This window comes from Pygocentrus nattereri, chromosome 4 (genome assembly GCF_015220715.1).
Source record: "Pygocentrus nattereri isolate fPygNat1 chromosome 4, fPygNat1.pri, whole genome shotgun sequence".
Lineage (NCBI taxonomy): Eukaryota > Metazoa > Chordata > Actinopteri > Characiformes > Serrasalmidae > Pygocentrus > Pygocentrus nattereri.
In genome coordinates this window covers 10,306,261-10,320,507 of record NC_051214.1, presented here as the reverse complement: position 1 = coordinate 10,320,507, position 14,247 = coordinate 10,306,261, and the positions used below count along the sequence as shown (strand labels likewise).

The window sequence follows — 14,247 nt, the reverse complement described above, 5'->3', positions numbered from 1 at the left end:
CAAATTAAAGATGCACATCATTCAAATTTTCAGTGTGGCCTTTATAATATTCATAACTGGGGTCTGTCCTAAACCTGGAGAATGGTGACTGTAGTATGGGAGATGTTCTCCACCTGATTCTCCTACTCTAGAACAGCTGGAGAGAGCTAATTTCAAGCCTATAGAATGCCAAATAATACATGGGATATTCCACTCTTTTCATGGACTTTTTGGTTCTGTTTTTACTGAAAACCAAATCTAGCACATACAAAATATAGACCAGAGAATATATAGCGTAAACCAATTAGAGAGCCTGTTAAGAACCAATGAACTGCCATCTTTAAAGAACAGTAAAGACAAAGTTTCTGATTTTACAGCTTTTTTCGGTTTGAATGCGCAATATTATTACATAACATTATTATTACATACTATTACAGCATGTTCTTATTTGCAGTGAGTCTTTATCAAATAAGATACATCTACCTCTTTGAGAATATTTGCCAGAGGCAATGCTGGTTTGACATTTGCTTGCCTCATAGATAGTGAATATATCTGGTTTTATTCATTCATCATTTGTTCTGCTCTGCTTTAAAACTCCCCTCAAAGATCAACATCATGCATTGGAACAGATATCAGGACATGAGAATTGGAGAGATGTTCTGCACAGCACCTCACTGCATGATCTGTAAAAGCTTGACAATCGTTTATCAACCCTTTATCATTATTATCACTCATTCAAAATGAGAAATGCTTGCGTACTAGACTGGCTTTCATTCCAGAAGCACATAAGTGTTACTGGTAACAAAAGCTCTGATTGAGTTGTGGTATAATGCTTACCTCGAGAGGCTGGGCATGATAGTGCTCAGTGGGGTCTCGGAGCTCGGCTGCCTCCTTCATCAACCTCTTCACAGCTAACAAACAAAGCGAAACAAAAGAAAACAAATGGTATTAGACTAAAGTCGTTCCTCTATCGCCTAAGCAGCTGATCATTTGTTCAGTAAGCTCAAGCTTTATGCTAAAATGACAGACAGCAATCAGTGTTTCCAGTACACCTGCTAAAATTCTGAGTTTTTGTCATATCGGTTATGCTAATGTACCACGAATAAGCACAGATAACATGCTGTTACTCCACTTACAGTGCTTGAAGGTTTGTGAACCTTTCAGAATGTTCTATATCTCCACATTTATTTGCAGAAAACTAAAACCTCACAAGTACTAAATGTAGGTAAAGAGAACCAAATCAAACAAATGAAACAAAAGTACTGGACGTTATTTATTAAGGAAATAAATAAATATTACAAATCTGTGAGTGGAAAACGTATGTGAACCTTTAGGATTAGCAGATCATTTGAAGGTGAGATTAGAATCAGGCGCTTTCAATCAATGGGATGGTAATCAGGTGTGAGTGACCACCCTGACTGATTTAAAGAACAGGGAGCTATCACAGCCTGATCTTTACAACATGTCTGTAAAAGTGTATAATGGCACAAACAAAGTAGATTTCTGAGGACTTCAGAAAAAGAGCTGTTGATGCTCACCAAGCCAGAAAAGATTACAAAACCATCTCTTAAGAGTTTGGACTCCACCAATCACAGTCAGACAGACTGTGTACTAATAGTCTAATAGTCTGCAAGGTCACAAAGGAACCCAGGGAAACTTCTAAGCAACTAAAAGGACTGCCTCACAGTGCTCAATGTTAATGTTCATGAGTCCACCATCAGGAAAACACTGAACAATAATGTTGTGCATGGCAGGGTTACAAGGAGAAAAGCAGTGCTCTCCAAAAAGAAGATTGCTGGCTGTCTACATTTTGCTAAAGATCACATGGACAAGCCAGAAGGCTATTGGAGCAACGTTTGGTAGATGGAGGAGACCAAAAAAGTCTACAGGAAGATATCAAGACATCTGTCCTTAAGCTGAAACTCAAGAGAATGTGGGTCATGCGGCTGCTGCGGCACGCCGGGGAGGTGGACCCAATCTCAGAACTGAAGCCCAGCAAAAACAAAAACAGAATATGCAGTTGCCATCACCACTAATGAGGTGCCCAGACTGAGGTTTGAACTGTCGTAGTTCTGGTCGACGGTCCACGGTCCACGACACTACCGCTGCGCCACTAGAGTGTGCGAGTGGCGATGGTCAAGGCACCTTGAGGAAGTCGGGAAAAGGTGTGGAAGTGAGGGACAAACAAAGGGGTCGCCACAGACAGTGTGCTCAAAAAACAAACAAAAACGAAAACACAAAGATGCTGCCACCGTGATTATGACAGTTGGCAGACTTTCCTTAACTCGTTTGCTCTTAGGGCAAACACCTTTTTTATGGCTTGGATTTTTTTTTCTTTGTTTTTTTGTTGAGTAATTTGGGGACAACTACTCTCTTGTTTTTTTCAGCCCTGTTCTTCTCTCTTTTTATTTTTTGGTGCAATTTCTTGTCTCAGCCCTTTTTTCCCCTCTGGTTTTGGGGCAGTTTCTTTTCTTTTTGTTTCTTTTCTTTTCTTTTCAAAGACTAAGTACCGTACCAGTCACCTCCCTACAAAGGTGTGACGACCATTGGCATTTGCCAGCACCTTATATACAGAGGAATAGTAGTATTAAGTAGTTAGTAGTAGTTAGACCAGTGAGTGAAAATAAGGCATGCTATCTGCTTTTCAGTCACATTCTTAACAACACCACTCATGTTCAGGCACTCAAGCTCCACAGTAACAAAGTATAATATTTTTACTTGCAAGACTGTCACAATCCTGATGTAACATAAAATTGACATTTCCCTGAATTCTTAACCTGGGGTCACATCATATGGGCCAATGGTGCAATAACGTTTTCATACAGGGCCTGTTGGTGTTGGATAACTTTTTTCTTCCAATAATAAATCAATTAAAACTATATTTGGCATTCTCTCAGGGTCTTCTCGAGTGACTTACGCTGCAAATAATGATCTAAAGAGCAAGTCCACTACTAAACAAAAGAAACAAAATTAAGGCTCTAGAATGGCCTAGCCTGTGTCCTGACTTGAAGCCCACTGAGATGCTGTGGCAGGATCTTAAATGTTCTTGAAAGCCCTCCAATGTGGCTGAATAAAATAAATAAATAAATAAATTACACAAGAGTGAGCCTTGCAAAATTCCAGAAAGACTGATCTCTAAATGTAGCACAAACAGTTAAGATTGGGGGCAATCACTTTTACACAAGGGTGGGTGACACAGGTGCTGCAAAACCTTTTTCCTGCAACAAATGAAATGATTATTTAAACTGTGTTGTGTTTTCTGGTGTTTTAATAGTCTTTTACTACATTTTGTATAAGGACCTGACATCATTTTGTGTTTGAAATAAGTAAAAGCAAAGGAAATCAAGCACTATTCCACAGCACTGTATTCTCCGTCTTCCCACGATAAAAGCTGTGTGCACAGTTTAACTGTTGTTAAAACACTGGCAGTTAGTTAAGCCTGTATTGTTAGTGGACCGTTTCGTTTTGAGTAATAGCCTAACTCTGATGTATTTCCCGCAGTGGACTTACATTTTTTAAATACATGACAGTCGTTTCAGTTTTAGATTTATACAACTTAATTTTGCACAAGTGCACTCAGTCGAGCGGAAACGCAGCCGTTGGTGATACCAGACTGTCGGAGCGTGACAAAAAGAATGCACACATCCACAGACAGCTGGAGGACGAGAGAGTGTGTGTACACACACACACACACACGTTTCTCAGCAATGTACCATTTGTAGCCTAATCCACCTGCAGCAGTTCAGGGCAATACTGTGCTTGAAAAGAACGGTGGATTATGCTGTATTAAGTCTGAAAGTGAATGTTTGGAGTGTCCTCAAAAAGAACCATTCTGACCATGTCACTTTCAGTTGTTTTCCACCCCAGTTTTTTGACCTGGATTCACCTGGATCTAAAACTGCACGCAAAGATTTTTGCCAATCGGATTAAAATACATTACGATTACAGATTCAGACTAAGGTGTTTATATGCTCACTCTTTTCAACAGTCTGAATAAAATCTTCATTTACATGCTCACTACAAGTAATCCGATCCAAAATGACACGCGTGCGTGGAGAACCACTTAGAGTAAATGTTACCATGACAGTCAGAGTGAGAGGAGTTTTCAGTTGGCACATTTGTGTTTTTAATTGCTTTAAATATATTAGACTCAGAAAAATGTACCTCCCATATACTTGTTAAAAAGGCTGTGAGGAAGACGTCGTGTTCTGAGACACATAACCTGGACGTCCGTCCCACCGCCGTCTTTTAAAGATCAGAGCATAAACTTCGTCTCCTCTGCAGGCCAGTTTCTGCTCCACCATGTTGAACGTTATAAACTATTGCCAGAGCCGCTTTATGAGTTCTCTGCTTTTACTATGACATGAACACACATGCGCAGAACATACTGACATGTTCCAATTAGAAATGTAATTGGATTCAGGCATTTAAATGGCTATTATTCTCCTATTTAACAGATTATTTACAGGATTACCCAAACTTTCAATCAGATAGAAATTGTATTCTGAATGGCCTCAATCGGACTAGACTACTCTGACTGAAGATACATGGACGTATTCTACTCCGATTGAGCTTTTAGTTGGATTATTAACAGATTATTAGGCTGCATGTAAACGTGGCTATAAATGAGCCAAAACATTATGACCACTCACAGATAAAGCAAATAATGTAACAATAGTGCACGTCAAGGTCTGGGATATAAGCCAGTAAGCAAACTGTGAGTTGACATGTTTACATGGGCAGTCATGGGCTGGAGGTTAGGGAACCGGCCCTGTGACCAGAAGGTCCCCAGAGCAGAGAGTACATGACTGAGGTGTCCTTGAGCAAGAAACCTAATCCCCAACTGCTCCCCTGGCATTGCAGATAGGGCTGTCCACCGACCCGGGCAAGTGTGCTCACTGCCCCCTAGTGTGTGTGTGCGCTCACTAGTGCGTATGTGGTGTTTCATTTCACAGATGGGTTAAATTTCCTCGTTGCTGGAACAAGAAGGCTAATCCAAAGTGGCACCTCACAACTTAAATGATCTGCTGCTAATGTCTTGGTGCCAGATACCACAGAGTGCCTTGATGGGAATGTAGGGGGTATGTAGCTGACCTACAGCATATTAGGCAGTTGGTCATAATGTTTTGGCTCAAACTACTTGGAAAGAACCATTCAAAAGTTAAACGACAGCATAGCAAACAAGCCTCAAGCAGCTGCAAAAGAAAAAAAACAGAATGCTAATTCCGTCTCATAAGCATGTGAAATGTGGGTGCACCAGAACAAATCTACTCAAACAGGATATTAATATACATCTTCGTAAGTAATCGATAAACTAAAACAACTCCAGGGCACTGCAGCACTAAGATGAAAAGAAATGCCGCCTCCGCAGAACAACGAATAAGGCAGATTCAGTCGTCACCTCGTCCTCTGCTGACAAGCTCTCCGTACGCAGCTGTGTAAACACATTTATGGAGACGCTGAGGTCAATTATACCCCAAAGAAGACAGCTGCATATGATGCCTAAACGCACCCAGACTGCAGTCAAAAACAAACCTTTCATTTCATGTCATAGAGATGGAGAATGTGCAACCAAGCGAGGAGGTGAACGAGTGGACAAGAGACATGACCTCCAGTCCAACTTAATGCAATAAATGCCCCGCAGTACCCTCCGTATTACAGCTCTAACTAAGAAGCAGTAGCCCAAATGATGCTGACCAATAAATATGCACACAGACTGTTCTCACATAATGAGCTGACCCTTAACTGTGACACAGATCTGTAGTGTATTAACACTGATTTCTACCTAAGGGGGATCAGTCACCATCTTACCGAAGCAAAACACCAGCTCAGTTTTCACACTAGTTTGCACATGAGCTGGGAGATGAACCAAATATTTACAAAAACGTCTCTGGAGATACAAAATTACCTTGTAAATATCTTAATGTGTTTTTTTTTTATTTGTGCAGGTGAGTCAGTCGCTTTCTGTCTGAAATGGTGAAAGGGAATAACAAATTATGCAGTCTACTCTTACTGCGGTTAAGAGCACCTAGTAAATATACTATATTTCAAAAAGTATTAAGATTAGATTAAGATTAAGAAACCCTTATTAGTCCCACACTGGGGAAACTTCACCTCCGCATCTAAACTATCCGTGCATTGAAACACCACATACACACTAGTAAATGCACACACACTACAGGGCAGTGAGCACACCTGGAGCACAAACCCCTTATAATTAGTGAATTCGGCTTCTTTGAGGTGCACCCATTGCTGATGTACTGTGTTCAACCGATGGCTGAGCTGTCACCCACACTGTTAGAAATAAAGGTTCTGTGTAGGTACATTTTTTTTTTCATGGTTGTTCCCTCAAAAGGTACAACAATGGTTTTAAGGTCTAATTTTGTACTTTCAATAAGTTTTTCCACTTGAAAAGTACATATTTGTACCTTTTATAACTTAATGTTTTAAAAGCCTGGAGACGAGAAGGGGTGTAAGGGGTCATTACAGCATAAAAAATATCATTTCAAATGGGCTATGGTGCAGCCTTTTCAGCTGTAGAGGTGCCTTAGTGTAGAGGCTGTTATTCCAGTGAAGACAAAGTCCATATTAACACCACTAGTTTCAGAAGAACCACTGTATGGGTGTACACAATTTTAGACATTAATATATGTATGACATTAATGTAGAAGAAGGTCGCCTTGAAGTATGAAACATTTAGGAAAGCAGTACGAGAAAACTTTAGCACTACTTAGATAGGATTAGTTTTGCACTGAGAGCTAAAATAATGTAATTTTGTGTGTGTGTGTATGTGTGTGTGTGAGTATGTGTGTGTGAGAGAGAGAGAGAGAGAGAGAGAGAGAGAGAGAGAGAGAGAGAGAGAGAGAGAGAGAGAGAGAGAGAGAGAGTGAGTGTGTAGTGATGAAAATCTATAGTTTATCCCCAAATGGCTGCAAAATATCAAGGTATAACTTATGCTTATCGCCCAGCCCTTGTTTGTAATTGAATTCAATTAGCATTTTCAGTGTGGAAACATGCCAAGTGGAACTAAACTGAAAAGAAGAAGGATAGTTTACTTGTTTTCAAACAACCAATCCATGTGATGTGATGTTAGAATTTCACAAATGAAGTAAACACTTCACAAGCTCCGAAATTACAGCAGATAAGCAACCAGACAGCAAGCAACTTTGTCTATTCATGAAACCCACTCAAGCCAAACTCAATTCCCTGTCGACCCCTCTTTACAAAGCAGCAGTTAACAAAACGCCACATATCACACATGGAATCCATTAGAGAGTGAATCCCCTCTTCTGCTCACTCTGCGGGGAAGCGTTCTTGGCAGCCTGCTGGATGAGGAGCTTGTAAAGTACCGTGTCCAAATCACCCTGTTGCTTTAATAATGGGGCCGTGGCTGTGGCTGAAATTGGAAAATAATTGGAGAAGTGGAACAAACTTGTTTTCACAATGAAATTGCTTCTGGATTCAAATTGAATTAGAAATAGGGGAAGAGCACCAGAGGTGAACTGAGGAGAGAGAAAGTGAGCAAAAGAGACAGATGCGCAGAGAGAGAGAGGGAGATGCAGAGATGCAGAGAGAGAGAGAGAGAGAGAGAGAGAGAGAGAGAGAGAGAGAGAGAGAGAGAGAGAGAGAGATGCAGAGATGCAGAGAGAGAAGCAGAGAGAGAGAGAGAAGCAGAGAGAGAGAGAGAGAGAGAGAGAGAGAGAGAGAGAGAGAGAGATGCAGAGATGCAGAGAGAGAAAGAGAGAGATGCAGAGAGAGAGAGAGAGAGAGAGAGAGAGATGCAGAGATACAGAGAGAGAGAGAGAGATGCAGAGATACAGAGAGAGAGAGAGATATGCAGAGATGCAGAAAGAGAGAGAGAGAGAGAGAGAGAGAGATGCAGAGAGAGAGAGATGCAGAGAGAGAGAGAGAGAGAGAGATGCAGAGAGAGATGCAGAGAGAGAGAGAGAGAGAGAGAGAGAGAGAGAGAGAGAGAGAGATGCAGAGAGAGAGAGAGAGAGAGATGCAGAAAGAGAGAGATGCAGAGAGAGAGAGAGAGAGAGAGAGATGCAGAGAGAGAGAGAGAGAGAGAGAGAGAGAGAGAGAGAGAGAGAGAGAGAGAGAGAGAGAGATGCAGAGAGAAAGAGAGAGATGCAGAGAGAGGTTGGGGGCTGTAAATAAACACAGAAAGAGATAGAGGACGGAGGAAGCGAGACTCACGCTGACAGAGAGGTAGAAACAAAAAAACTGGAAATAAAGTAAAACAAGTTTAAAAAAAAGGGAGTGAGCATAGAAGAGATATTCTCCCATGTCTTGAGGGAGCAGTAGAGGAAAAGGAAGCCAGAGAGGACTCATGCGCCTCCCCAGGCACGTGCTCCACGAAAACACTGCCCCAGGCCACATTCTCTGCTGGAGCAAAAATCACTAACCAGAGGAAGAGTCCAGGAGGACGGGACGTCAGAGCAGATGAAATCATCCACAGAGAGAGAGAGAGAGAGAGAGAGAGAGAGAGAGAGAGAGAGAGAGAGAGAGAGAGAGAGAGAGAGAGAGAGAGAGAGAGAGAGAGAGAGAGAGAGCGCACTAAGCAGAGATGGACAGATACAGATACTGGTATAAAATACTAGGGAAAAGTCTGGAAAAGTGTTCAGATTACCAATACTGTATCAGCATCCACACCAATACTGGCACATAAAGAGAGTTTATTGATTTTACATCGATGCATACAAGTATCAGTGAATACTTGAGGATCAGATATTGTTTAAGGAAAGAAAAACACGGCACCAGTGCATTGCTAGTTTGACGTTTTTCATAATCATAAAATCATTCAAGCTGACCATACAGGCATTTCGATCTAAAAGATCAAGCTTCAATGCTTAAAATTTGTTTCTAACCCAAAAAAATGCTATTGATAACTACATAACATCTACTAACATAACACTGAAATTACCACAGGAAACTAACTTTATGTACTTATAAAGTGAAGATCTCTGCAGTGAACACTGCTATATGACATAGGCAGTTCATGAAATTACTGGCTAAAATCAACACTAAAGACTTCTCAAAATGCTTCTCTCAAAAATGACTTAAAAAGCTGCTGGCCGAGAGCCTGATATATTTATTGTTTATGGATTATATGCCCCCACCCTACCTGTTTCCATGTCATATTTGTAGTTCAAATATTTTCAAATGTTTAAAATATTTTTCAGTGAAGTGTAAACGCTCTATATAGCCATTATTCAGTTAAAACTATCTGTGTAATTTGGCGTAACAAAAAAAGGAAAAAGAAAAAAAAAAAAGAAAGAAAAAGAAAAACAAAACAAAATGAGTGGGCCTCAGCACCAGCACATATGGGCCGGGATGCCGATCTTAACCCATGAACCGTGGCTGCTTCCTTGGTGCAGTGCAATCCCACTTCATAAGATGAAAGCTATTCTCGCTGTTTTCACAGGCAGCAGTTAAACAGAGCAACCCACCTAACGTCTCATTCTCCAGGGACTCCAATGTAGGGTCTCAGATACTAACATCAGAATTAAGAAGCATGGTTGATATTCTGAAAATCGAGTTGAGGCACGTACGTGTTAATGAAGGAGGAAAACTGAGCCCTAATTGCTACGACGATGAGATCGCTTTGGAAAATGAAAACGAGAGGCTCTTAAAATAGAAGTGATACACAGCTGCAACCAGTGCCAGTTAGACAACCGAGAATTTGCGGTTTCAGAGCCAGTCTATGGCCGACAACAAGCTCGGTGGTATTTGACAATTATATGAACAGAGCTATTGTGGTGTCGGACTTATCAAAGTCCAAACAAGACGATGCTGCAACAAGCTGGAGGCACAAGCTAATTCCATTCACAATGCGAAGCCCGGAGTCTTCTCACGTTATCCGCGGTTGACAGAAATCAAAAATGATTAGGAACGACGTCTTTCCCTGCCTTTTCGCTCAGTATTACTGAGCGACGGCAACGATGAAGCAATCATTCTTTTAAGAAGTGGGGAAGTGGAAGGGGGGAGGGGAGGGGACAGACTTGTCATTCCTCATCCGGATCTGTCAGCTTAGGAAGAAAAGTGGGATTGGGACATACTCTTCAGATGTTTATTTGCTTTGTGCGGCGCCGTCGGGTGTTCGTCTCAGAGCAACTCATTCAGTTCAAGCTGCCCTTTTGGCATCTTCATCTCTATTTGTGTATTTGGCACTATAATCTAAATAAGAGAGCAATCAAAACAGAAATCACTGGGGAGCAGTTTGTGATAACAGTTACATATAGATGATTTAACCAAAGCTGTTGTAAAGCATGCTGCCGCTGGGCCGCATGGCAGGACCTGTAGGTGATAGCATAAGCTAATCGTATTCATAGCATCAAAAAAAAAAAGTCTGCTTTGGATGAACCCAGCCAGCCGGTTCTAACCCTTTATCTGTTTATCTATTTCTCCAAATGGAAATTGGAAAAGCATTCACACTGCGCTTTGATTACTGTTTGTGATTGCAAACCCAGAACCTTAGCCAATTTCACTCTTATTGATAAGCTGTATTAGACTGCTATTTCAAAGCAGTAATCCTCCACACGTCCACACTGCATTAAAATGCACCTGACCGTGTCGGTGCACGTGCTCATAAGACAGCTGGTATGAAGTGCAGACCACTGTAATGGGTGGAACATCATACTGCAGCAATGAAGAATCAATGGTGCACACTTTTGGCTCTAACATATGCAAAGATGGGAAAACAAACAACCATAATCTTGATCAAGTGGCACAACTCTCCAGAGCTCTTGGAAATCCACAAGTGCGTATGCTGATGCTCTTTTAATGGTAATTCATTTGGAACATTGCATGCTCCAAATATTCAGTGTGCTTTGCAAAAAGCAGCCTAAGAGAGTAATGTAGAGTTAATACTCTCACTTTGTCAGATGTTCAATTTACAGTGCATTATTAATTCATTTCATATTTAATGTAGGGCTGTCAAAGTGTACTGTGATCAATTAACATAACTAAATTTGAATGTAATTAATGCATTTACCTTGTCTGACCCTAAACTTGTAGGAGTAGCAGTTCAGGCTGAAGTCACCTGCACCATGCTGTGTGTGGCCATGATATAGTCTGCGATTGTAGCCCTCTCATTCAAACACAGCTTCTGAAAGGCTTCTAAAGCAAAAAAACTTTAGCACGTTCATAGGACCACACTGGACAGTGGTCTCATGAGTCCTATAGACACATCAACAAGCAGCAAACTAAAGCAACAACACAGTGGAAAGCTCCAGCTCCCCTCGAGAGCCTACACTGTAACAAGAATCCACAAGATCTATGAACAAGAGGCTACAATCATGGAGGAGGTGAACCACTGACCGCATGTGTGTTAGATAGCATATGTACACACTCATTGGTTGGAACATGAAGTCACTGTGTTCAGTTTATGGAAATCACATGATTTTTAGGTTTAGGAAATATGAACATGTAAATAAATGTTATTAATTTATTGAAAGGATACATTCTAATGTGGCTCATTTTATTCCCTCAAATACCTATAACAGAATGCACTGATTTTTAAATGAAGCGGTAATCTAGGGTCAAATTTGGGCAAATAAGACAAATACATTATTTATCGACTACATAATATAATGTAATTATTTGCAATAGCTTTAAATTAACACAGCAAGTTACATAGTTTCATTATATTTGATTGACAATATACATTTACATTTATGGCATTTGGCTGACGCTCTTATCCAGAGCGACTTACAATTTGATCGTTTTACATAGTCAGGCCAAGGAGGTGTTAGGAGTCTTGCCCAAGGACTCTTATTGGTATAGTGTAGGGTGTTTGCCCAGGTGGGGATTGAACCCCACTCTACAGTGTAGAAGGCAGAGGTGTTAACCACTACACCAACCAACCACAATCCGACAATCCGCGTCAGCTCAATTCTGTTGGATCAAACGACAGTCAAACGATCAAACGACAGTCATGCGCAGGATCAAACTCCACTTCTGACTTTTTGCTATTTGTTTTTTGTTTTTTCACAAGACTGTTTACACGAAAACATGGTTCCATTCATTTCAAAGAAGTAGGTGATATGGCAGCAACACAGTATCACAATCCTTCATGAAGTCATGATACACAATGACTTAACAATTAGTCTTTTTCGGAGGTCTGATTGAAGTTGGAGCAGATTAAAACAACCAGCACTGCCAAATTAAAAAATACTTTCAAAAATTATGAGCAAAAATCATTTTAATGCAACATTTGTGCTACACTAATTTCAACCAAGGCGTACTTTTTCTCTCCTTGTAAACATTCAGTCAATATTCAACTGTTCATGTTCAGAAAAACCTACTCTCTCATACTGAGAAATAATTTCTCAAGATAAATGCTGTCATATTGCCCTGTCCTAATTGCAAATCATAACAAATTATCTGCTCTTCTACTTACAAACACAAACGCGGCGACCACACTTGCAACATAATTTCTTAGCTTCTGAGGAAGAGGCTATGAGGAAGAAATCATTAAAGTAAAATCCTACAACATTTTTGGTTTTGCCAGTGACTTCTAAGGGGCTAACAACTGTCTAACATGGCATTATGAAAAATCTTCCACCACTAATTTCTGTGGCATAGACACTGAAGGATACAGTGTCACTGGTGCCCACAGCCTATATCTCAGTATAGTGAGAAACTCTTCTGCTCTGGTACACTGGGTCAGTTAGCTCTGCTATGTATGTCAGTCCTGTCAGCAACATACAGCTCCTGCAACCCCAGTGTCCTCAGACTGCAGGCTCTAGGTCCCTATACAGCCAGAAAGAGAAAGAGAGAGAGAGAGAAAGAGAGAGAGGACTGAACCAGTTCAGGTCCTTCAGGCTCTAGCACTCAGCAGGAGCCTCTCACAGATGCTGTCACATGTGCAATGCATGCTGGGTAATGAGCACAGAGAGACAAGCTTGAAGGGCTTTGATCAGTAGGCCACGAGAGAGAGAGAGACAGAAAGACAGAAAGAGAGAGAGAGAGAGAGAGAGAGAGAGAGAGAGCTAACAAACACTGAGGGACAGACAGATATGAAGACACTGAGAGGATCACAAAACTGAGCGAAACAAAACGAGAAGACAAACGACTATGGCAGCATTCTAAAGGATTTGGCTCCGGGCATCCCCAGTGCCAGTCGCCACCCAGTCCAGACCAGACCAGTCCTGTGTTCACCAGCCAGAGAAATCTCACTCCAGGTCCTGGAAGGACAGCACAGGAGTCGAGGCAACTTGAAATGGACCTACTTAAGTGTTCAAGCCTCCCCATTTAGGATTGTCAAATATCAAAGAGACATAAATGCTGACGTGTCAAAGGAAATGTAATCACATACCTGTTGACATCATCATATCAAAGCTATTTTTGTTATTTTATATTACACAGTTTGAAAATGACCAACAAAAATGATCTAAAATTACATTATCATGCATAAAGAGATCAAAACGTTAGGTTCACAAATGGCAAAACTGTCCAACACTGGAAGAACGTGAGTTAGATCTCCAGCAAGGCTACAGCCATCTATAGCTTGGGAGACCAAGAGAGCACAACTGGCCTGGCAATTTCTGGGAAAAGCAGGATGGTGGCCAACGCGGGTGTTTGTCACGCGCAATTGGCAGTTGGCGCTCTTCTCCAAGCATGTTGAGCTGTCCCCTGACACTGTGCTATGAGCAGATGGAAAAGATGTAGGAGGAAGCCTTGTGTAACAGGAGGAAACATAACAAGCAAGAACCAGCAATGATACATTTTGAAGAAGGAATGTAAATAATTAACCAACAAATAAACAATTTGGTCAACACTGTTAGCTGCACTCAACGATAACACTTCCAAGATGAGTGAAAAATTTGTGTCGGACAAACTATACTAGCTCTCTACTGAAAGAGTCACTGTAAAACACAGGTAAAACATGTAGGGCCTTTCAGATGCTTTGAATGTCTATGGTTTAATCGAGAACTGCTTTCTATCAAATTTTTACAGAACGTATTCCTGCAAAACACCATAAGGTTAACGCTAATAAACTATTAGAAATCTACAACAGAATCTGTAACAGAAGTTGAGGTGTTTTTTTAACGCATGTTTCGACCAGGTTTTGAGATTTATGGCCCAAACTGAAAGCATAGCTCAAAATGGCATTAAACACTGTAAGCACACACTTAAAATGTGTAGGGTTTTGTTTGTTTTTTAAGCAGAGTGACCTATCAAGGCACAAATGTAGGGATTACAAACACTCAAACACAGCCCTCGAGTTGGTCACTCAGCGCTAGCTAATTGACCTCAGAAAAT

At 41.0% G+C, this 14,247-nt stretch overlaps 1 protein-coding gene across 1 annotated transcript in view; it reads right to left on the bottom strand.

Moving 5' to 3' along the window:
* The window catches only part of ube2j1 (ubiquitin-conjugating enzyme E2, J1), a 69,419-nt gene that overhangs the window by 41,659 nt on the left and 13,513 nt on the right, over positions 1–14,247 (bottom strand). Inside the window, exon 2 of the mRNA XM_017697717.2 lies at positions 817–890. Within this exon, the coding sequence (XP_017553206.1) occupies positions 817–890 (74 nt within the window). The remainder of the gene's footprint in view (positions 1–816; positions 891–14,247) is intronic.